We start from the raw sequence: 22667 nt of genomic DNA, 5'->3' as shown, positions 1-22667 counted from the left end.
ACATTGCGATAAACTTTGGAATTATTGTGACATGAACGAGGTAAGATACCACCTTACCGGAAATACAATTCCACAATAAACGTCCAAGTAAGGTTGGTTGAGCTAGTTGAGTTTAATTTGAAAGTGTAAACCGGAGTTTAAGTACGATAAAAGTCGACTCTAAAACTATGCTTATTTGTTGATAGCAAGTAGGTTAAATGTCGCTGATTGTGGGGAGGTAAAAGTCGTGATTAAGTAAAAGTTTTTAATCTTTCCTGTATTGCGACGTGTCTGGTTGGTGTCCGCAAAACAAAAGATGGCGAACAAGGAGGAAAAGAGCCCTGATGGAGTGAAATATTTCAGACTGGCGGAGATCGAGGAGCAGAACACGTTTAAGTCTACTTGGATCGTCATCCACCACAAAGTCTACGATGTCACCAAGTTCCTAGAGGAGGTGAGGACACACATGAGACCCCTTCACGTCACATGGCCTTTGCACCGGAAGTGTAGGGGGTAGATACATGCTTGCTGTTGATATGGACAGAAGGGCTGAGCAATAAGTAAATTAAGAAACTCAACTGAATCACTTAAGGGCACAGTTGTCCATGCTAAGTTGCTAGAAGCCAAAAGTAATGGTAATGTTGTGTAAAAGTTGTGAAAAGAGGGGGGATGACGTCCACTCAAATGTTCTAGATGTCCTTCAGTAAACATTTTGGACTGTTGTCAAGGTTGCGCCGAAGGACGCTGATGGTGGATGCAGTGTGAAGGCCACCGAAGGTCAAGTCAGCAGCGTTAAAAGATCCAAGTGTTGACAATAATTATGTACATGTTTGCTTTCCCTCTTATCAAAACTCATTTTATGACACGTTCAATGTCCAACCCTTGTCTCCAGCACCCTGGTGGGGAGGAGGTCCTGAGGGAGCAGGCGGGTGGAGATGCCACTGAGAGCTTTGAGGACGTGGGACACTCAAGCGATGCGCGGGAAGTGGCCAGCCAGATGGTGATTGGCGAGCTGCATCCGGTCTGACCACCTTCTTTTCCATAGTATTTAGTCAGGATTTTAAAAAACACAAAGATGGCGTCTGCATTGAGTAGACAAACATGACTCAGCGTTTTGTTTGTTTGCTTGCTTCTTTGTGCAGGACGACAGAGAGAAGCTGGCCAAGCCCTCCGTGAGTTCACTTACAGTCGAGACCACTTTCAGTGGTGGCTTCATAAAGATTATGATGTGTTTGTTTTCCAGGAAAGTCTGGTGACCACCTTGAGGGATGAACAAAGGTACACACACAAACAACAAAGCAAACGTACGCTGATACTCACATGCGCATGAATTGTCCTTGCAGCTGGTGGCCGAACTGGTTCATCCCAGCCGTGGTCGCCGCCATCGTCACGCTGGTGTACCGCATCTACACGGCAGAAAGCGAGGTGTGACGTCATGGCCTGCTGCGGTGACATCATAACCGCTCGCTCTCTGATTGACAGCTGAGGCTCTGCCCTGCAGACGACTGAAATTGCATTTGAAAATTCAGATGTATACATTTTTTTTGTAATTCTCCGTGATTAAAAAATGTTGAAATCGTCCAGGAGGAGCGGTGGAGGCGCTCCGAGTCATGTGAGCAACATCAAGAAAAACAGCATAGCATCGCCAGGCATCTGCTATTACATTGTGCGATGGTATGAATGAACTTCCTGTGTGTATGAGTTGACTTGAATGAGACCAAATAAAATCATTTTTCATCAATTATCATGAATTTCTAAATAATAGGCACAAAACTTGCTGACACAGGGAGTCAGTTGCCAATAGATGGTGCTACTGTCGTTCAGGAAAAACATGCTGCCAAATGTCACTGAATGTTTCACCACAAATACATTTAAGAATTGGAGTGGGCAGCAGGAGGCATTCAACAATAGTGACGTAAAATGAGAATATTGATGAATGAGCATTTGTTTTTGTAAGAGAAAGTGACATCAGGATGGTCTATGATGTCAGTGTTGACTTTGCAGTGACGCACTCGGAGACAGTGTTATGTAACATAACGCTTTACTGACGCGGACATTTGTAACGTGCTGTTTGTGTCGGCATGATGCCATGTTCCTGTGCAAGCGCTGACATGTTTGTGTTATTTATGGGACTATAGATGCATTATTCATTCATTTTCTACCGCTTATCCTCACAAGGGTCATGGGCATGCTGGAGCCTATCCCAGCTGTCTTCGGGCGAGAGGCGGGGTCCACCCTGGTCACCAGCCATTTACACTCACATTCATACCAATGGACAATTTGGAGTCTCCAATCAACCTAGCATGTTTTAGGAATGTGGGAGGAAACCCACGCATGGAAATTGAATTTGAACCCGGGTCTCCTAGCTGTGAGGCCTACACGCTAACCACTCGTGCAGCCCTATTCTGCATTATCTTGAAGACAAAATCAACAGGATGTTCAGGCTTTTGGATATTTCAAGGAAGAGGAGTTATTTTGAAGAAACATGGGTTGAACAAAGACATCGCCTATATAATAAGTGCTTCATGTTCATGTTGTTCATGTGAATTCATGTTCATGTTGTATGTAGTATGTGTGTTTAGTTCAAGTGTCAGTGGTTGAAAGTTGTTCTACGTTAAGTACGTGATAGCAGGTGCAGCATTCTGGGTGGGGGGGGGGCTGGGCTATGACGTTGGGGCGGGTGGGGGTGTTGTCCCCTCCTCTATACAAGCCATCCCACACTGGGATCACATGGACTCTGACCGGCAAGCAGCACACTGAGGGGCGGCTTGGCAGCCGTCATGTCCCACTCAGCGCTGCAGTTCCAGGCCGGGGACGAGGTGCCGTGTGCGGGCCCCGACGAGGATGATACGCTGGCGGACGAGGATGACATCTGTCAGCTGGAGAAGCACATGTCAGAGCGCCGGAGGGCCAGGTCGCTTCCGGCATGCCCGGCTGCCCTGCTGGCTGCTGTGGCTGGAAGTAACGGGCCCAAGAGGGTGACATTTGCAGACTCCATGGGCTTGAGTCTGGCCAGCGTCAAACACTTCAGCTCACTGGAGGAGCCTCATGTCCCCAGCAAAGTGTTTTCTCGTCATGCCAGCTTCCCTCCGCAAGGAGACCGTCTCGGGGTACTTGACCAACACTTTGACCTCCCGGAGCCCCATGACCCAGACGGTCGTGTCCAGCATCTGCGCGTCTGCTTGGAGCAGCTCTCCGTCACTCAGTTCGACGTGCGGGGGCACATACGTGTGCTGAGCGGCAGCACACACAGAGAGGTTGGGGTTCGCTACACCTTCAACGACTGGCTCTCCCATGTGGATGCGCAGGCTCTGCTTGTGGACGTGCAGCTTCCGGGTGCTGTGGGCATGCGCTACAGCTTCACCATGTACACACCGCCCTTCATGGAGCCCGGCTCGGCGGTCCACTTCGCCGTGTACCTGCGGACTGATGAGGGTGAGTTCTGGGACAACAACGACGGCCGGAACTTCAGCCTCTGGTACCGAGGTTTACACGAGCATTTTGTCGGTGCATCCTGAGCGATAGTTTGCGCTTTGATGTCACTGCATCAGAGGTGATGCCATCTTCAAAAACTCAGTTGAAAGGCCAAAAGGCCACTCAGAAGTGATGACAAGCTGAAATAAAAGTCATCTGTGGACGTGAGACGTGGTTTTGTTTGGTTTTGTTCTGTTAGGACCAAGATAGGACAACCATGCCCCGGGCTGGATTGCAATTGTTAAACTTGTCATCATCCAAAGTCCTGCAAAAGAGGCCCAAATTGACCAAAGTGACCCCCATGTTTGGTCAGTCAACACTCGTGATTGGTGCGTTCCAGAGCGCTGGAGATTAGGAAATATCTCACTTGGACACATTATGGCGGTTCAAAGCATGCAATGTGAAAGTAAACAAAAACAAATGGCTGACCTCAATAAGCATCTTGTTTAGTATTAGAGGTGCTTTAAAGTTGAAGGGATGAAAACTAGTCAGTCACAAATTCCCCAATTTCCTACTTCCCAGCTGTTTGGAAGCCAGCACTAATGTGACAACAGAGTGCAAACAACTATTTTAAAAATGTAAGCCACCATAAATGCAGCAAACGGAACTCTCTGTCCCTGATCAATGTGGTCCCAACGACGACCCCTGCTATCAGGCCACACAACGTGTGCGGCATGTGCAGGGGTTGACAAACATGACATCCATGTTTGTGTGCAAGTGGACCAGCACGCACGCCCCTGAGCTAACACACTGGTCTATTATTAGCGTGGCACGGTCAATCACCTGCTTTACCTTCGCCCTACAAAACCTTTACCTGAACGCCCCTCCTCTCCTTCCGTGCTGCAAAGTAGGAAAAGTCATCTGAGACTAAAGCATTTTTTGGTTGCGTGCCAAAATACTCTGACGTTTCCGATTGTGACTGCTTTTATTTTGTTTTGACTTTATATACACAACATTCACAAAGGATATTGGCTAAACACTCCCACGATGCCCCTCCCACCTCAGAGACAGCATGTGGCGGTTGGTTGATTGGCGGTGATGTCACGTCCTCATCTCTCTCCTGCATGCTGCTACTCAACCACTGTCTTCTGGGTCTTGAACATGTGCCCGATGGCCACCTGCAAGACAGCGCCATCACTTTTACTCAAGAGGACACACCATCATACAACACTGGCCCGAATTGGCCATGCTTGACTGGTCGGATATTTGCGTTTTTGGCCTTTTGTGTGAGTTTATGACTTCCTGTTTAACCACTTTGTTTGAGTACGGTGGCTGTGTCAGTATTACCCACTGCACAAACTTTTGAGTCTAAACCAAGGCTAAGATGATCCTACATTCAGGTCCAATATGAAATAGCTTGGAAAATAAACGGACAACAACATGCATTACAGTGTAAAATGATGCAAATAAAAATTGACACAGATTGATTTATTTCAGTTTTTTTTCTTGATTTTAACTATCCCTGATAAATTACAGCCATTTGTCTTATATTCGTATTAATGTATTTCGACTTAGTCAATACTATCTTCAGAAAATACCACAATAAGACAAGGTAGGCGTAACAGCGCTGCAGAGGCACCAGGGGGCGCCAAGCACCAACCGAGCACTGACTGTGACCTCGTCTGTGATTGCGCATGGAAGGTGTGTGTGTAAGACGCCCTGATTGGCCGGTGTGTGCCGTAGGAGTGTGGCCCATTGCACCAATCGCTGGTGAGGGGGTGTGGCCTTCATGTAAATTGCTGCGGCTGGACTGTCTCCATCAGTTAGTCTCCTTCAGCCCATCTGACCTCACTCCCTGTCTGCGACCCCTGCTGGTCTCAGCGTTTTGATGTTCTTTTTGCACTTTAAACGTCATCTAAATAGGAGATGTTGACTGTGAGGATGACGGGAATTCTACTTAGTGTCAGACTGAGAGCATATATTCACAGTATTTATATGAAAAAGCAATAAGAGCATGGTTACTGTTTGTGTTTCGCAACAGGACACGGACGCACTCGGAGGTCCGTCTGCTCAGCTCAATTTGGACTTCCTGTGCTGGCCTCTGATCGCGTTGAATGGCTGCTTTCTCCTCGACGCTGCACTTTGAGTGTTTGAACGTCCTGTGTGTGTTTTCTAAATCCTGCTCATGAATTATTCAAAGACGTTCTAAAGGCCCGTTTAGAGTGCTGTGGTCCTCATGTCTTTTTCCGGAGGCACAATCTTTGCTCACAGACTGCACATATTTCTTCTTCCTCCTCAGGTGAAAGCCAATGTTACTGTTGCCATTCAAAACCAGTCTTCTCCCGACATGGCGGCTTTTCCCGATACACACAAGAGATCTAATATGAAAAATGAGCTGGAGCAGACGCCGTGGAGGGAAGCCACAACTCGTGTGAAAAGTGATACTCCGCTGCCTACCACTCCCGCCGTCTCGCCATGTTGCCTGCCTGTGAGCATCTTTGATAACATCCATGGAAGTGTGTGTGTGACCTTGACCTTTAACCTCAACACACAGCCAATGACCCGAATGACTTTCCTGCGCTGCAGCCTCATCCTTTGTTCCTCCAATATGACAGGCAGGCAACCAATCAGCGGTTGGTAAATCTGATGCATGAACATTGCAATTCATTAACACTGGCCTGTTAGGGGCATGTCTCCTTAATTGTCTCACTTGTGCAAGGACAAAGACAAGACAGACACCTGGACGCCACAACACCAGGAGAAAGGTCACCTGAACAGACGGATCAACTAAACGGGAGGGAGGGAATTTAAAAAAAAAAGCACAGAAGGAATCATCTTTACTGTTACGGTGTGTGGTGGAGCAGCAGCCTGGAGGGTGTACAGTTTCGGGGAGATGCAGGCAGGGAGGTGGGTGGAGGGGGGCTGCGGATTTCCACTGATTGAACGGGGGAGGACAAGCACAGGAGGGAGCGGAAAGGGGGCGGGGCTTGGGGTTGATGCGAATGGGGAGGGTGAGAGCGGGCTGGGGGCGGGGGGTGATGCTGGCATTCACGCAGGGTGTTGTCCTACTTTAGTCTGCTTTCAAAATGCACAGCGTTCCCAATGTATCATCAATGAGGGGTGATTTCACTTCCACGCCGCAGTAAACGCACACAGGGATGGCCATAATAATCCATCGATTGCTGATTAATGGCATCTTAGAGGCACTGAGGCACAATGGGAGTGCACTCGTTGGGTGCAGCCAGCAGAGGCGCTGTTTGTAAATGTACCTGACAGGTAAAACTCCCCTCGAATGACTTACTGTCAGCTGACTGGCATTCTGTCCAAGTAACTCGAAATGACAGAATGGAACCAAAGACAGTGTGACATTGCGGTGACATTAAGCAGCACTAATGGCCAACTACTGCCTCTTTAGACTGACACCAACGGCACACACACGCACACACAATGCTGCTCAAGTGGCAGCCTGCAGACAACCTGTGAGTGAATCTATCCATCAAACCTCCTCTGCAATCCTCTTCATCCTCCTGTTGCCCCCCCCAAACTTGTTGTTCAACACCCACACGCTTCCTCGCTCATTAAACACAACTTGCTGATTTAGATCTGCGGCTGCAATCCATCATCTTTACTCCCTAACCGAGTTACACAAAACATGGCGACAAAGAGAGCAAATGATGTCAAGAGAGAAGGTGAGCTCCCCACAAACTGAAAGCGGGAAAGGAAGTCAAAGATGAAACCACGCATTATGGGTGCGAGGTTATCGACTACAGGTGGTGGTTGCTCAGTAAACAAGTGTACATCTGCATGCCGCACGTCTCTGGACATCACCTGTCTTTGTATCAGTGCCAGTGACTGCCGGCCCTCCAAAACCAGCCTCTCCACAGTTTTGGGATCATCTACTTGCTTGTTGGCCCTGAAGGCATCACGCACCCGCCGGAGGGCATAGGTTCTGCAACAGACATAAGCACATGTGAGCTCAGACCACAATAAAATATTGCATATTACAAGAGTCCCAGACAATGCTTTTATTAAGCCCTACTGGGAATTGCAGCTTTAATGCTAATGAGTAGCAGGTGTCTCCAAGAAGTGCTAATGTGCACTTTATCCACTTTTAATGTGGACACTGTAACTCTGTACTTGTCCAATGTAATGGATGCAATATATCACATACAACTATGTAACATTATGGAGTGGGAGACTTGCATTTTAACAGGAAGATCATTCTGGATATCCCCCCACCCCATGACGAGTGGTTGGTATGTACATCGGGGCAGGCTAAGCTAGCCAGAGCCATATCATGATTTACATTAAAAAGCAAGCATTCGCTCAAAATTGGAGAAAACAAGTGAGGGAGGTGATCTCCCATTTGCTGATCGTACCAGGCTCTAGGGACATGTAATGCTATCAGAACATCATTAAAAAGTCACTTTAGCACAATAGCGGACCTTTAAAAAACACACTGAAGGACACAAGCTTGAAGAGAAGATTGGGGAAAAAATGGATCATGTCATAAATGATAAAGTTATTCTAATATAAACTCAACTGGAGGAACTTCACGGTCAAATTACTGCAAGTTGACAGCTGAAAGGCGCGGGTCGCAGGCAGAGGTCATCCAAGTCCGAGCGACTCGGCTCTGTCAGCGCTAATTTGATTTGTGAGGCTTGCGGACAGAAAACACCATGCCGGAGATCAATAAACCAATAGTCAGCCAGGAGAGGGAGTGTACACAACATCGTGGTCCACTTCCTGTTAGGACAGGCCAACACTCTAATTATGTTGTTTCATGAATACATGTCAAGTTCTGGAGTGAAAACAATTATGGGCTTGATTCTTCCTCTTGATGGAGCAGGGCTGCGGCACAGCTGGCAGATCCTCAGCGACCTTGGGAAGTTTTCACTCTTTTTCTTTTGTGTCTGTCTTTGTGTGTGTGTGTAGAGCTCATTTAGGATTTAAGACCGAGCCAGTAAAGCAGTGATGGATCAGATTTACGAGCCGTCGTTAAACACCAGTGGCGTACAAGGACATGATGGAGGGATGACGAGCAAATGTGTTTTATAAGATGGAGGGAAAGATGGAGCCAGGAGGAGGAGATAAAAAGATAACTTCACATTATTGGGCACTGGGGGGGCACCTTCCTGCGTGGTTCTGATCCGACAAACATTTTCTCTTCAAACGCAAACTTGTTGTTGTTTCCTCTTGCCTGTGACGCACAGCATCTGCACTGAAGCACTTTCTCCTGCAGCGAATCATCAAAGTTTCATCTCTCGTCTGCTCTTATTTCCATCTCCTCCTCTCTCAAGACTCAGCCAACATCTCCATTGCCACTTCCAGGAGGTTCTGCCGGTGCCGGCGTTAGCTGGTGGCTGTTACTCGGAGACGACGCAGTGCCTGCAGCGACGTCTGACACATTGAGGTCATCTCTTGACAATCAACAAGTACACTGGTGCAATCTTCTCCTGCTGAGCCATCGCATTCTCTCTCTTTAACAGTGAATGTGTGCCTGCGTGAGTTGATTTTCAGGGCTAAAATGCTGAGGCAGTAACTGAACAGCAGAAACGATCACAAGATCAAAAATAAAAATAAGTAAAACTGAAAGTGAAACTGGCTCCAATCATTATGGAACTGATACTTGAAGTCAATAGGTTGAGTTTGGCAGATAACTGCAACACACTCATTTATTATTATTATTATTAATATTATTACATAAAGGTTTCAACTTGAACTTCTCTCACACCCACATATTGTTTAATAATTGATACAGCTTGGGTAAAAAAAATAATATTTTAGGTCTCCCATATGCTGAGAACTTTTAAAATACGCATTAGTTAAATAGAGACGATAAGATGATAGGCCGTGCATTGAACATTAAATGCTGTTGAGCATCGCTGAAGAAAAAATGTTCCATAATTTAACACGTTAAATAACAGTGTAGAAACAGTGACGTCAGAGGCAAACACACAGGCTACGTTAGCTTCTAACTCGCAGCGAGCCTAATGTTTAAACCAACCAGCGAAAACATTAAAAGCAATCAACGAGCATCTTTTACCTGTAATTGTACGACGGGAAGTTTCTGCTTTCTCTCAACATCATCCGATAGAGAGAGAGCACCTGCGTACTGGAGAGCGCCGCCATCATGTTGCTAACAACGCTGCTGTTTACGTCTCAGCTTTAGGACCTAGTTGAGCAGTGTGCCCAAAGAGCGCCTGTTCGCATTTAACAATTTAGTGGCCGTTTTCTGCATTCCATATACCTTTCATATGACCTAAATTCACATTTCAATCTTACTGTATACTGTGCTACATAGTCACAACTGTACCAAGTTATACTAAATTGTACATTGAACGATGATTCGGACAGGCACATTAATGGCCACTAAAAGACAGTCAATGCCAAACAGTTGCTGAAGGTAAGCTTGTCATGCTGTTTTCTCTGTCAAACAAACCATTTAAACACCAATTGTATGTTTTACGCACACGAAAAAATGTAATATTAATGCGCGTTATACCAACACACTAAATGGCGTTCATGTCGATCCTCACTGCGCTTTATTTCCACTGCGATCGTCCTTTCTTATTGATAAGTTTCAAAGCAGATAGATTTACTTGCGGTCAGCCACTCCTGTGTGTTTCTGTATTTTACAGTAATTTTGTTTTTGTATTTCACTTTTAGGCAGCGCTACTGAGCAACTGTTTGACTATATAATAAATGTGAAAGAGTTTATGCTGTGAGACTTGAGATAAGGAGTGTCACATTTATTTGACTTACTTCCATGTCTGCTTTCTGTTTGGTAGGTCAAGGTTCTGCTCACTGAACAAGGATCCTTCCAGAACGCTTAATCCTGTGATCCTTACTGATTGCTCCAGAGTGAATCAAGTGTTAAACATCTCTCCTACAGCTTGTCCTTGCCTCCTCCACCACTGGTCCCTTCGTGGTGCTTTCAGGTAGGTAATCCCTTCAGGCCGTGGATTGCATTGATCGTGCCATCAATTGTACTTTCATGTCCTGCATCCACGCGAGAGAACACAACACTTGCTGGAGGCTAAAAGTCGCTTTTGCGTGAGAGTGCACAAGTTGTAAACTCTGGTTTAACGCAGATATGTGGACTTCAATTTGAGCCCCAGCAGAGTGCAGGGCTGAACCATATTAAGCATAAACCCTGAAACTGTATCCACTCACCCTCACAACATTTGTGTTGATCTATTTGAAGCCACGTGCTGCCGGTCTCCCTGCCAAGATGAAAAGTAGCAGACAGGCAAAACAAAGAAAACAACCTTCACTGCATACGAAGCATTTTAGCCACAGGTGGCTTGAGTTTACAGGGCTAAATGTTAGCGTGTCCATCTGTTCGAGAAAGACTCTGAGCTCTCACGACTTCCATCTTCTGTCCAAGGACACATGTCGATGTCATGGGAATGCCCCACACATCTTGATAATGAGCGCGACGTCGCATAGCAACAGTCCCCTTGTTCATTTGCATCTTTTTATGTCAGAAAATCTGCAGTCTAATCGTGTCCCGCATTGGACTTTTGTGACCTTTCCTGTAGCCATCTTTGGCCAAATGATGACGCTGAAGTCATAGCACATCCCAGATGACCTGACCTTTTATGCTGCATTTTTCTCCCCCCCACGGGAACATTCTGCTGAGTTTTCATTCTTGAATTTTATGATGGGTCAGTTGCTTCACAGAGCCTGTAGGGGTCATTTTCAAAGGACTGACTTCAAATTGACCTCTTTTTACTTTCTATTCCAGCCCCATGAATGTCGCATCATGATCCTTCGCCAGCTGCTCCGCCCTTCTTCCCGGCAGCCCTGCCCCTTCCTGCTACCTCTTCAGGGCATCACAGCATCTCGCCGGTGTGCCTGCACAGAAAGCCCCGCCCTCAGGCCTGAGATCGGTCAGGCAACTGTGGACGTGTTAGGCCACTCCTACCCCTGTGATGACTTCACCAACATCACACCAAAGATCCTGGCCAAAGTGGGACGCAATCTCCACAACCAATCCCATCATCCTCTCTGGCTCATCAAGGAGAGGATCAAGGCTCACTTCTACAGGTGGGAACACTGCTGAGCCACCTGAGTGTCACATGACGCCCACCACATGCCAGTCAAACAAGCCCCCCCACCCGAGCATCCTTGCCCTAGTTTGCAAACAATCAGCTGAGTGTGCGTCTCCAATGCGTCTTCAGGGAGGGAGCAGTGTTAAAGTTTACTGCGCTCCTCAGCGAACGTTGTATCTTCCTGAGTTGTCATAAAAGTGCTTTGCAGCAATCGGCACATTAATATTGCATTAGGAAGTCGTTAAGCCAGTTGTGCGATGGTGCTTTACGATTCTGCCATTTGAGGGTGTCGTGACCTTTACTCTTTAAGACGGGCACGGGTGGCAGCCTGCTGAAGCATTTTGATCACTGATGATTATTTTTATTTGTAACCGAGTAGTCCTGTGCTTGTTGTGTGCCGCAGTGCCTACATCGGTCGCTGGGGCAACCCGCTCTTCTCCGTCCATGACAACCTGAGCCCCGTGGTTACCGTGGAGCAGAACTTTGACAGGTTGTCCGACTGACAGGCCCATTGTTAGTTTCTCCTCCATCATTGTCATTCTTACTTTTGCTGTGGTCGATTGACAGCTTGCTGATCCCGCCTGACCACCCCAGCAGGAAGCGTGGAGATAACTACTACCTCAACAGGTAAGTGCCGCCAATGCACAGTTAGTACAGGAGAACATCCTGGTCATCAGCCGTGTGTTCTCAAGGGCCACCATGCTTCGCGCTCACACCTCCGCCCATCAGAGGGAGTTGGTAAGATCCGGCCTGGATGCCTTCCTATTGGCTGGAGACGTTTACCGACGGGACGAGATTGATGCCAGTCACTACCCTGTCTTCCACCAGATGGAGGGGGTGCGACTCTTCTCCAACCATGAGGTAAGATAGAGGCCCTGACCTCTGTTAAGAAGGAACCACTTAGTGTCCCATGACTTGTGCGCAGCTCTTCTCCAAAGTCCAAAACGGTGAAGACCTCCAGATGTTTGAGGCCTCTGGTCGCAGGACGCCTCAGAAACAGGAAACGCACAGCCTGGAGGCTGTTAAGCTGGTGGAGTTCGACCTGAAACATACTCTGACGCGACTCATCGCTCACCTGTTTGGAGAAGGTCAGCTGGCAGGAGGTGCCTTCAAAGATATCATCAGGATTGATTTCCACCTCTTCCTCCTCAGATGTGGAGGTGCGGTGGGTGGACTGTTACTTCCCCTTCACTCATCCTTCCTTTGAGATGGAAGTGCGTTTCCAGGGCGACTGGATGGAGGTGCTGGGCTGTGGAGTCATGGAGCAGCAGCTACTCAACTCTGGTCAGAAGCACACACACACACCAATTTAGACAGTTTGAAAGTGCTTCTTGTAAGCCTTACTTGCAACATGCCGTTTTGTGTGTCTGTAGCTTTAATGCAAATGGACTTTAAAAAGTTTGAGGGACACGTTAGTCTTATTACATCATTACAAACTGACCTTCGTATAACAGGGCAGCTTTAAACAGGAAGAGTAATACATCAGCTTGTGGATGAAACATCCTTCCGGAGCGCTCAATTGATTGGCTCGTTGCAACATCACACGGGTCTTAACCCTGCCCACAAATGCCTGTCAACTCATTGAGTGAGTGCACTCATGGTATCCTCTCCAGCTAAATGGTGAACTCACCGCTTTGCCTGCTGAACAAAGTTGCACCGCTGCGCTCCACTGGCCCACTGCTTGTTCTGATCAATAATAGATAGTTTCAGACATGGAGCGAACACGCCCATCAGACCGCCACCACCACCATCGCGCTGTGTGTGTGTGTGTGACAGCAGCCATGACATGTTTAAACAGGACAATTAGTGGAGTGGGAGGGGCATTAAAATAGTTCAACTGGATGCTGAATATGTTATTGGTCACAAACTAGTACGACTAAGTCATTTTAACTGACCGTCACTTACACACTGGCGTGTGTTGGTAACTACACACACACCGTTCTCCTTCGCACTCTCCCAACTCCTCACCCGCTCCACCTCCCTTACATTTCCACTGCGGCAGTGTGGCTGGTTGCCCTAGTAACGCGCCACATTCAACACCCCCCCCCCCTTTTCGCTCTCCATCCAATATTTCTGGAGCAGAGCATTCGAGACAATAGCGAGGGAGGAAAAAAAGAGAGGGACGAGAGAGCACAGGAGTGACCGTAGTGAAGAGAGAGAGAGAGAGAGAGAGAGAGTGAGGATGGAGGGATGGAGGACCAGTGGCAACAGGGGACACCAGTTGGCTTGTGTGTTATTTAATGGTGTGACCGCCATATGTGTTGCCTGAGGCACAGTGTGATGGTGGGGGGGCGCACGGGGTGCTGAGGGGAGGACAAAGGAGAGATGAAAGAGGAAGCGGGAGTTAGGAGGAAAAAAAGGACTGATGGAGGAGAGGAGGGAGTGATGGATGGGTGAGGAGTAGGAGGGATGAAGGAGAAATTAAACATCTTCATTAATTCACTGACGGAGGAGGTGGTAGAGCGAGCAAGCGAGCGAGCGAGAGTCTTTTTCTTCTTCTTCTTCTCTGCTTATTTATTCATCAGCTTACAGTCCACACCAACACCTTTGCTCTGTATTTGATTTTGCATGTTTTTGAATGAATGTGTGTGCACTAAAACACTTGTGTGTCTGTCTACGTGTGTCCCACGGGTTTCCCCACCCAACATATGGGACTTGTGCTAATGGACACACCCCCTCGCCCAAAAACCTGATTTACACACGCCCCACGGGACAAGAGGGGGCAGGCACGTGCCAACAGGGTTGTGTGTGTGCGCGTGTGTGTGGATACTGAAATCTGATTAAAGTCGTGTTGGTGACAATTAACAGCCTCTCAAAGCTGTCGCCCCGGGCCCTCTGGGAATGTGTGTGTGTGGTTCAGGTGCGTGCTTTCCAGCTTAATCCCCCCTTTTGAATAAATCATGTGACCCCTTCCCCCTTACCCCGATCCTTCTCTCATTAAACGCCGTCTGACGTCACCCCCACGGGGCTTTGCTTCATTTTTCATTTTTTTCTTCTCCTTGCTGAGTCAGCGCGTTCATCCTCATAGCTCCGCCCACTCAGAGGATGGAGAGATGACAAAGGTGGCACTGAAGGAGAGAGAAGAGACGAAAATGAAGCGTGGCCACCTTTCTCCTCTGTTATGTTTTCTGGCTTGTAAAGACCCGCCTTCTCTTGACCCCTGGCCTCACTGTGACTGACGGCTTTCTTAGCCCCTCCCTCCCCCATCTGTGTATCCCTTTCATCCCGACATTCCTCTTCCAATTCCACCTCAATCATCCCTCACACTGTCTGCCTCCCTAACGCCCCCGGTTCTCCCAGTGGGGGCAATGACTGGTGGCCAGCTGGTACCCCCACTCACACACACAAACGCCATCAACAGCAGTCTTTTTAAAGAAACAAGCCTAAAAAATAGCAACGTAGTCTCTCCAAAACATATCTCACGGTGTGCAACAGACCAATCTGATGTAAGACCATGTGTGTGCGTGTCCGTCTGTCTCGGGGGTTTGCGAAGGGCAGAGCAAACATTTGTTTGTGCAGCGATCCATCTCAGCAGGCCGGTGTGGTCCATAACAAACAGAGTGGGGGGTGGGGCTAGGACGTTAGGGGGTGGAGCTTGGCTGCATCTGCACGCACGGACACACAAAAAACACTTGACGTCTGATGCTGACTCTCTGCCGCCATGACGAGCTCAACATATTTGCCTCACATTCTTGGGATGGTTTTGAGAGGCCTCGCGATTACAATCAGAGCAACGTGGCGCCGTTTCTGGTCACGATGCCGCTTGATGTTGCGATTCATGAATATTCCAACACATCTATAAATAGTGCGGCGCTCTAGCACATGGAAGTAAATAGTTGACTGTTGAAGGTTTTCATGTGATCACTGGAACTCATCACATACGTCTGTGAGCTGGCTGCGGCACAGTCAGGCACCGGGATCAGTTTTGTGGAAAAAGATAAAACACCGAGTTAGCTTCATCACGCCACAAATCCCACCGATGACATCATCCAAGCTGGACAAATCCTGACACGCTCGTCGGCTCTTTCTGGCAGCTGCGTTGTCTCAGACTCACACTTGCCATTTGTCATGTGGCACTGCAGGTCTGATGCTCCTCAAACGTTACACGTCATCTTCTATGACTCTCATTTGGTGCTGATGGCACAAGGCTGTTTTTGGAAGAATGCAATTTTTAACCGTTCCTTTACACGACAATGCCTTTTTAGTGAGTGAAATGGCACACTTTTAAACACTCTTAAAGTCTGAGTTTTGTTTGTTAAAGAAGACCTATTGTGACCTATTGTAGTTACATTCTTGTATTCTCATGTTAAACAATGCCAAAGTTTCAGATAATGAGGTTTGCGCATTTGGAAGTGAGCCCTGAAAGAAGTTTGGGATGGCTCTGAACGCTCTATTTCAGATTTGTCCGCGACAACAGCATTTTTATGATAAGTCGTCACCATCCTCATCAGCCGATGTAGTGTTCCGATTTGAACACGACAGTTGATGTCATAAGAAGAATCAATGACATCTACCATGACGCATTTGGGGTTGATTGAGCAAGGCAGTTTTTTGAATAAAAGGCATAAAAACCTCATTTCGACCTCCAAGCTTAAAAATAGCATCCCTAAATGGAAGCTTTGTTGCGTGTGCCTTTCAATGCTCAGTGACGCCATCTCGCATTGTCGTCAGGATTGTGTGACATTGTCGTCGTCACCATCGTCCTCAGCCATTGTTTGAATAAAACACATAAAAATGTCATTTCGGCCGCTTGTTTCTAGGGCAACAGCATTTACGCAACTAAATTGTCAAGTTTTGTTTATAAGTTTGTTATTCGAACATTCTACATCGTGTCAGAAGAATCCACGTCTTCTACAACTTGTTGAGGGCGGTTTGATCGAGGCTAGGTTTTGAGAAGGCATAAAAACGTCGCTTCAACTGCTCATTTACGCAACAAATGCATTTTTGTGACTAAAAGGTCTAAAATAGCATCTGAAAGTGGAAGTGTTGTTGCGTGTGCCGCTCTATCCTCAATGATGCCATCATGCACTGTTGCAGCGCACCTGTTGTCAGGACCACATGACATCATCGTCGTCTTCATCATCCTCGCCATCATGACCTTCCTCCCCCGTTATCTTCATCATCCCCCTCTGTCAGCATCGTCATCCTCACCCTCATGCCACATCTGATGCTGTGCGTGTCCATCTGTGCTCGTGTGACTCAGCGGTGTGTGCGTTTTACCGTGTGTGACATGTTCCTCTTGTCGCAAAGTAATACGATTACAGCGATGAAGACATCAGCTCGGCTTAATGAGCGCAGTGTTTGAAGACGTCTACCTCAGCGGCAGCGTTTCATGTCACCCCTGGGACATGGTGGGCGGGTGGAGACTGTGAAAACAATGAGATGATAATGAAGACGAGGGTGGTTGTTGTCGACAAGGTGAAGTCATCTTCAGACCTACATGGAGTTCTCACCGCTTACTTACCAGGAGGATGAAGGTTTCTGTGAAACAGAAACAGAAATGAAGGTCAAACATGGAGTGTTGCACTTGTAGGAGAACCTCTCCAAGGGAGTTCACATGATGACCTGAGTGTCATCCTTGTTACGTTACTGTGGGCATAAAAGCAGGAAGAGGAAGTGGAACAAGTTCAACTCCACTAATGAAATAGCAATAGCGGCTAGCTGTTGATGCCATCATGGCGGAAGAACGACTTCTTCAAAGCGAGCACTTTGTCGTGAGGACCCCTGGAGGAACACTTCAGCACCGCCCGTGTTTGCGGCGGACAGATGGCGAGGCGGGCGGCCCTGAAGCACGCCGAGCGCACGAGTGTTTGCGGAGGTGTTTTGGACTTGGGAGGATTTCCTTCTGCCGCTGCTGCTGTTCTCTTGTCCCATTATCCACTTTGTAGTCTGGAGAGGACGCCGTTTATCCCCCCCATATGGAGACAGCGAGGGGTTAAATGTGGCGCGGCCTCCTCCACTACCTGAATGTCACGGTGCACAGATGTGACACAGCTGGAGTGCACGGAGGCAGGATGCGACCGGAGGGCCTCATCTATCTGGGACAATCTTTGCAATCTCAGCTCTGGCATCTACTTCCTGTTAACACTATCAGCTCTGGCATCTACTTCCTGTTTACTCTGCGCTGACATCTATATTTAAGTTCCTTCACCGACACCCACTTCCTGATTACATTTAAGCTCTGGGATCTACTTCCTGTTTCACATCTACCTCTTGTTTACTCTCACGGCTCTGGCATTTACTTCCTGCTTCAATTCCATGCTCTGACATCCTGTTTGTCCGCCTTCGGGGTCTAAACGACAGAGTAGACATCAAAGTGCCTTAACCCGAACTAAACTCCGGTTCAGGTCATTTGGCTGCAGGTAGCTCCGCCTCCTGACCTCCAGCGCTCACAGCTAATCCGCTGCTAATTTGATTCGTGCTGGCCTGCTCATGAATGAGCGCACACAGACGTGCTAGGTTTGTCCGCATGTGTGGTGAAGGCCGTGGGGACGTCCACCTGTCTACCTGCACCTGTGAAAGGTACAGACGAATGGATCAATTAGCAGCCTCTTGTTGCCTGGTTACTAACAACTCTGCATAATTGATGTCTTCTTCATCACTCATTCCCGGTCTCAAGAAGGGACAAAGAGATTGGCTCGAGATTGGTGCTACATGTTGCATCCATGGCTGCACACTGACATTTTTGTCTTTCTTGGAAGTCTTCTGGATCATAAATCAAGTTTGAGCAGGGGGGAGGAGCCTGCCAATAGTCCATTCAAGGTCTGCTAATAGTGATGGATGTGAGTGGGATGTGGATGTGTGCGGGTGAAGGAATGGAACTCCTTCGTGTACCCTGAAGTGACCTGATGGAGGTATAGAAATATCTTTGTTGTAGTGTTTTCTTCTTGGAAGCGATGATGTTAGGGAAGAGGAAGGTGGAGGAAAAAAACATGGCGGACAACACATCTTGTCTGCTTGTGTGTGTGAGTCTAATTAAGAGCAGTGTTTGGTGTCATGGCCATCTATGTAATCATCGAGCTTAATCACTATGCAGCAATGCATACATTTACTCACCGCAAATCTAATTAGCAGACCAACCACTCTTTTTTTATGATTATTAAACGGCGCTCTAACCGGATATGGAGAAGTTCTTATTGATAGATATTAGGAAAGACGTCAGTTTGACATGAAGAGCTGCTGAGGAGGCGGGGGCGATGAAGACTGATGAGCAGTCACACTCTGATTGCTTTCTCATGAAGTGAAGATTTATTCCGTCTTGTTGGACCCGTCGACCCCCTCGCCGCTCATTAGCATAGAAAGCACATTTCTCTGTTCCTCATTGGATACAAGTGATGAGGCCCTTCCTGTTTGTGTAGCTTGATAATGACCACCTATGACCCTTATACTTTACCAATGGCGTCATCTTTTGTGGTTCTAGCCGGTGCCGACAACAAGCTGGGCTGGGCGTTCGGACTAGGCCTGGAGAGGCTGGCCATGGTTCTCTACAACATCCCCGACATCCGGATCTTCTGGAGCCAAGATGAGCGCTTCCTCACGCAATTCCAAGTGGACGACATACACAAGGCTGTCCACTTCCAGGTAGCAAAGACATGTAAGAGGAGGCACATCCATAGAGGGATGGAGGAGGGGGCTATTGATGAAGTAGTTTCCTTGGAGGCTCCAGTGGGATCATGGCTCATCTCCTGCCCAGGGTCAGTGCACCTCTCCAGGGCTGCACCTCTCCACTTTTGCCCATTAAAGTCTGGATGGTCCGTGATACACACCTAATCAAGTGGAGCTGCTGCTGTGTGTGTGTGTGTAAACAGATACACACACACACACACGCATACCGAGGAGGTTTTAGAAAGACGTTTGATGTATTACCACCACACATCATAGAATTAAATACCATGACAATAAATCCCCTTGGTGGCTTTCAAAGCAATCCCATTAGATGCTTTGTGACAGGAAGTAAACACATCAAAAAATCATATGTCCATTTTCTCACCATCTTTGTCCTCCACTTCCTGTTTGTCCCAAGGCACTCAGCAAATATCCCCCCCTGCACAATGACATCTCCTTCTGGCTGCCCGCGGACGAGCGTGTCTTCGATGCCAACGACTTCTATGAGCTGGTGCGCTCCATCGCTGGGGACCTGGTGGAGAAGGTCTCGCTGGTGGATGACTTCACGCACCCCAAGTGAGCGCGCACACACACACTGCGGAGTGCTGGAGGAAGAAGGATGTAGGAGACAAGTGAGGAGGTGACATTTAGAAAATGTGTTGACATTTAAAGAAACAATATATTTATGTGTATTGTAGTTGTTGTTGGGGGGGTGGGGAGGCAAAGAGGACAACTTCCTCTTGCTCATCAATCATTCAAAGTAGGCGTGGCCAAAGGAGGAGGGGAGAGGGAGGGTGTGTCATTACATTAGATTAATTTATGACATTACGGCTCATGCTAAGTGCACATTTGTGCAACGTTAACGAGCCATTATCTCCCATTGGCTGTTATGCGACACCGCCACGGATCCTCTTGGGTCCCCATCAGAACCACTTTGCTCAGAACTTTTGACACAGACACGGCTCACATTGCACAGGATGGATGGAACCTTCCAGAAATTAGGCTTTTAACACAGGAAGAAGTACTTCCTGACACACACACATACACATGCAGGAGTTTGGAGTTCCTGTCGGGACAGGAAGTTGTTAGCTGTTCTGTGCGGGGCGCCGTGACGACCAGAAGCGCTTGAAAGGCTCGTTAAAGGTCAAGTGGAGCTCTTAACGAGCAATTAGCAGACAGGGAAAATGTCACGTGAATTATTCACTGTGATGACAAACGCCAGTCACATACCCACACCCTTCACACACACCTACTTGGTTTCGGTGGAAGCTTTGACTCTGTGTGTGTAGTGTACAGGTGTCCCGGTATTGATCTTCACCTGTGGACCGGATAATGGATACATGAATTATTGAAGGAGGACACAGTCTATCACATGAAAAGCATTCACTTGTCTTCTTGCTTGTGACATTTGCTACACAACCACGTTGAATAATTGAGAGCTCTGTCAGTAAGAAGCAAGTCCGGATAATTTTATCCCGTCTTATCTGGCAGGAGTGGGAGGCGGAGTCTCTGCTTCCGCATCATCTACCGCCACACGGAGCGTACACTGAGTCAACAGGAAGTCGGTCTGGTCCACCAGAGGATCGAGCGCAGCGCCGAGAGCGAGTTGGGCGTGGAGGGTCGATACTGAGCTGGGCACTTTAATATTAGGTACGCCATTAGGCGCCCTCACGGTAGATATGGAATCAGCTGGGTGTGAATGCTTTAAGTCGGATGTTGATATTATGCTGTTGTGATGTGCTTTTTTAAAATCAAAAATAAAATTCAGAAATAATGTATTGTAGCGTCTTATTTTAATTGTGACTACCCGCTGGTTTGGTTGTCATAGTAACAAGGTCCCACGGACAGTCAAACTTTTACAGTGAGAGAAGTGGTACACTCCGATTGATGGCCACTGTTCAAAACGGACCAATTTCTGTGAAAAAGCATGTGATTGGTATATGCTGATGAATGCCTTTCAACGTCCATCACAAAAGCCAATCACCTCTGGCTGCATGATGCAGCCTGTCGTGAGCATCTCTCGCCCACTTTCCTTCACACCGCGCAGGCAGCCAAACCCAAAACAATCATGTCTGCCATCTGGAACTTAACTGTCATCGTTGATATATATTTTGCACCTTGCAAAACATGCCATGTAAAATGTCTCACCGGCAGAGCATGTTAATAAGTTTTAATACGGCATTTAGGAACAAAGGTGGTGAATTGGTGAGTTTTCGAGGCTCACAATGTGATCAGCAGTCAAGCAGCAGCTAATGTAGCAAAGGCACTAGCAGCTAGCTAAATCCAAGCTATATCCACCAGCCAAAAGGAAGTCTCTGTCTTATGATAACAATGTCTCCAAACTTTTGAGTGGTAATATATTTTTACAATAAGATGAGGGCCAATTTTTTAAAAGGCTACGGGCCAAAAATGCCTCCCGGGCTGCACTTTGTTCACCCATGATAATTTTGGGTGCTGAAAGGGGCGGGGCTTGTGTTGTATTCCCGGTCATGCGTCCAAGCATGTTTAGCTAGTTCCTGCTAGCTTGCTTGTTGGTTCTTCCTAATCAGAAAATGACAGGAAGAAGGGTCCGGAAAAGCCGGAGCTTGTTGACAGTTGGACTTCAGCTTTATGTCCAGAGCGCCGTGACAGGCTGCTTGGATCTTATTTTTAGTAGCGACCCACTTTGAAGGTTCCGAGCGAGGCGGAAAGCAAACAAGATGAAGTTTTTGCGTCCTAATTTCGTTCCGAAAATAACCTAGATTTTGATCTGAGGCCACGCCCACTTTGACGCTGGCATTGATTGACTGCGTTTTGTGTCCCGTCCCGATTTAAAGTTGCTAAAAAGCGCTGTTGTGATGTCATGTGATCAACGGTATGTATTTTTGTAGTGTTCGTGTCTTGTTTGAAGTCAATCAGAAGCGCTGACCTGACCCGCTTCTTTGATCCACTTGGACATCGCCAACAGTCACGACCTCAATTTCAAGCTATTTTGAAGCGTTTGTCGTCCTCGGGGCTCGCATGTGGTTTATCTGAAGCTAAGACGTCCATTCAGCGTCAGTTTAAGTGTTAAAAAGCTAGAAAACGTAGAGAATAAAAAAGCCAATCAGCAATCAACACCTTTAAATTACATTTGATGAGCACTTTGCATGTTTTGTCTACTCACGTGCACTGTCTGGGCGTGGCGGCGAATGCCATCCAAAGTCTCGCGGGATTTGCAGCATGAATTTTGAATGAGCTGGTCTTTCTTCTCCTGCAGGCCTTAATTGCTTCTTCAATTATTCATTCCTTCCCTCTCCAGATTTTCCAGGAATTAGTCTGCGCCCTTTTGCTCCGCACATAGTCATGTTGTTGTTTGAATATATAATACATGCAAAGAAATAAACAGAATCAGAAGTCAAAATACTAAGATGAGATTTAAAAGTAGCCTTCTCCACGATTTAACATGTAGTTCCTCCTCCATGAATAACTTTCTGCCATGACATTGTCATTAATCACAAATATGTAATAGTAACCATATTTTTACACTATTCTATTTACATCTTTTTTAAGCCTGTAAAAAAAAAATACCTGAAAAACACCCAAAATGGCAAAATGAAGGTTGTGTTCATAGATTAAAGGATGTCTATACAT

The 22667-nt window shown here is 47.3% G+C and overlaps 4 protein-coding genes and 1 long non-coding RNA gene across 13 annotated transcripts; 3 read left to right on the top strand and 2 right to left on the bottom strand.

Annotated features, from left to right (window-relative positions):
• Positions 1-93: 93 nt before the first annotated feature.
• lyrm4b (LYR motif containing 4) lies at positions 94-9600 on the bottom strand. The gene is made up of 3 exons (XM_058060848.2): positions 9440-9600; positions 7222-7342; positions 94-4571 (listed from the first exon to the last, which is right to left on the bottom strand). Exons 1-3 carry the CDS (start codon positions 9526-9528, stop codon positions 4524-4526), a joined length of 258 nt encoding a protein of 85 aa, XP_057916831.1. The 5' UTR covers positions 9529-9600; the 3' UTR covers positions 94-4523.
• Positions 159-1721, top strand: cyb5a (cytochrome b5 type A (microsomal)). The gene is made up of 5 exons (XM_058060847.2): positions 159-433; positions 872-1000; positions 1122-1151; positions 1223-1257; positions 1323-1721. The coding sequence occupies exons 1-5, from the start codon at positions 296-298 to the stop codon at positions 1408-1410; spliced, it is 420 nt and encodes a 139-aa protein (XP_057916830.2). The 5' UTR covers positions 159-295; the 3' UTR covers positions 1411-1721.
• Positions 2698-3621, top strand: ppp1r3g (protein phosphatase 1 regulatory subunit 3G). Its single transcript, XM_058060846.2, has one exon. The coding sequence runs from the start codon at positions 2760-2762 to the stop codon at positions 3495-3497; it is 738 nt and encodes a 245-aa protein (XP_057916829.2). The 5' UTR covers positions 2698-2759; the 3' UTR covers positions 3498-3621.
• Positions 8139-20833, top strand: fars2 (phenylalanyl-tRNA synthetase 2, mitochondrial). Of its 9 annotated transcripts, XM_078792450.1 has the most exons (12): positions 8143-8806; positions 10185-10334; positions 11144-11445; positions 11854-11940; positions 12018-12077; positions 12143-12188; positions 12279-12311; positions 12376-12538; positions 12603-12734; positions 18871-19031; positions 19474-19631; positions 20547-20833. In XM_078792450.1, exons 3-12 carry the CDS (start codon positions 11162-11164, stop codon positions 20683-20685), a joined length of 1263 nt encoding a protein of 420 aa, XP_078648576.1. In that variant the 5' UTR covers positions 8143-8806; positions 10185-10334; positions 11144-11161; the 3' UTR covers positions 20686-20833. The 9 variants fall into 9 exon arrangements, 7 of the variants coding, with proteins under 7 accessions (XP_078648577.1, XP_078648576.1, XP_057916825.2 ...); XR_013627848.1 differs by having other exon boundaries at positions 8140-8806; positions 12143-12311; positions 18871-19044; positions 20547-20694; XR_013627847.1 differs by having other exon boundaries at positions 8142-8806; positions 12143-12311; positions 19474-19695; positions 20547-20692.
• Positions 19274-22188, bottom strand: LOC144899577 (uncharacterized). Its single transcript, XR_013627849.1, has 3 exons — positions 21964-22188; positions 20309-20373; positions 19274-19660 (listed from the first exon to the last, which is right to left on the bottom strand). It is a non-coding gene; the product is annotated as an uncharacterized LOC144899577 (long non-coding RNA).
• Between the last annotated feature and the right edge of the window lie 479 nt (positions 22189-22667).

The sequence above is a fragment of the Doryrhamphus excisus genome, linkage group LG7 (genome assembly GCF_037039965.1).
Source record: "Doryrhamphus excisus strain RoL-2023G ecotype Guam linkage group LG7, RoL_Dexc_Guam_v1.1, whole genome shotgun sequence".
Classification (NCBI taxonomy): Eukaryota; Metazoa; Chordata; class Actinopteri; order Syngnathiformes; family Syngnathidae; genus Doryrhamphus; species Doryrhamphus excisus.
Note: the sequence above shows the minus strand (reverse complement) of the source record. Positions and strands in the feature narration are given on the sequence as shown.

Coding starts and splice junctions, on each gene's coding strand:
- cyb5a (XM_058060847.2), top strand. CDS start 296: ATGGCGAACAAGGAGGAAAAGAGCCCTGATGGAGTGAAATATTTCAGA. Junction 1,001..1,121: donor TGATTGGCGAGCTGCATCCG/GTCTGACCACCT, acceptor TTCTTTGTGCAG/GACGACAGAGAGAAGCTGGC. Junction 1,258..1,322: donor ACCTTGAGGGATGAACAAAG/GTACACACACAA, acceptor TTGTCCTTGCAG/CTGGTGGCCGAACTGGTTCA.
- ppp1r3g (XM_058060846.2), top strand. CDS start 2,760: ATGTCCCACTCAGCGCTGCAGTTCCAGGCCGGGGACGAGGTGCCGTGT.
- lyrm4b (XM_058060848.2), bottom strand. CDS start 9,528: ATGATGGCGGCGCTCTCCAGTACGCAGGTGCTCTCTCTCTATCGGATG. Junction 7,343..9,439: donor TTCCCGTCGTACAATTACAG/GTAAAAGATGCT, acceptor TGTCTGTTGCAG/AACCTATGCCCTCCGGCGGG. Junction 4,572..7,221: donor TGGCACTGATACAAAGACAG/GTGATGTCCAGA, acceptor GCTGTCTTGCAG/GTGGCCATCGGGCACATGTT.
- fars2 (XM_058060842.2), top strand. CDS start 11,162: ATGATCCTTCGCCAGCTGCTCCGCCCTTCTTCCCGGCAGCCCTGCCCC. Junction 12,539..12,602: donor CGCTCACCTGTTTGGAGAAG/GTCAGCTGGCAG, acceptor CTTCCTCCTCAG/ATGTGGAGGTGCGGTGGGTG. Junction 19,632..20,546: donor GATGACTTCACGCACCCCAA/GTGAGCGCGCAC, acceptor CTTATCTGGCAG/GAGTGGGAGGCGGAGTCTCT.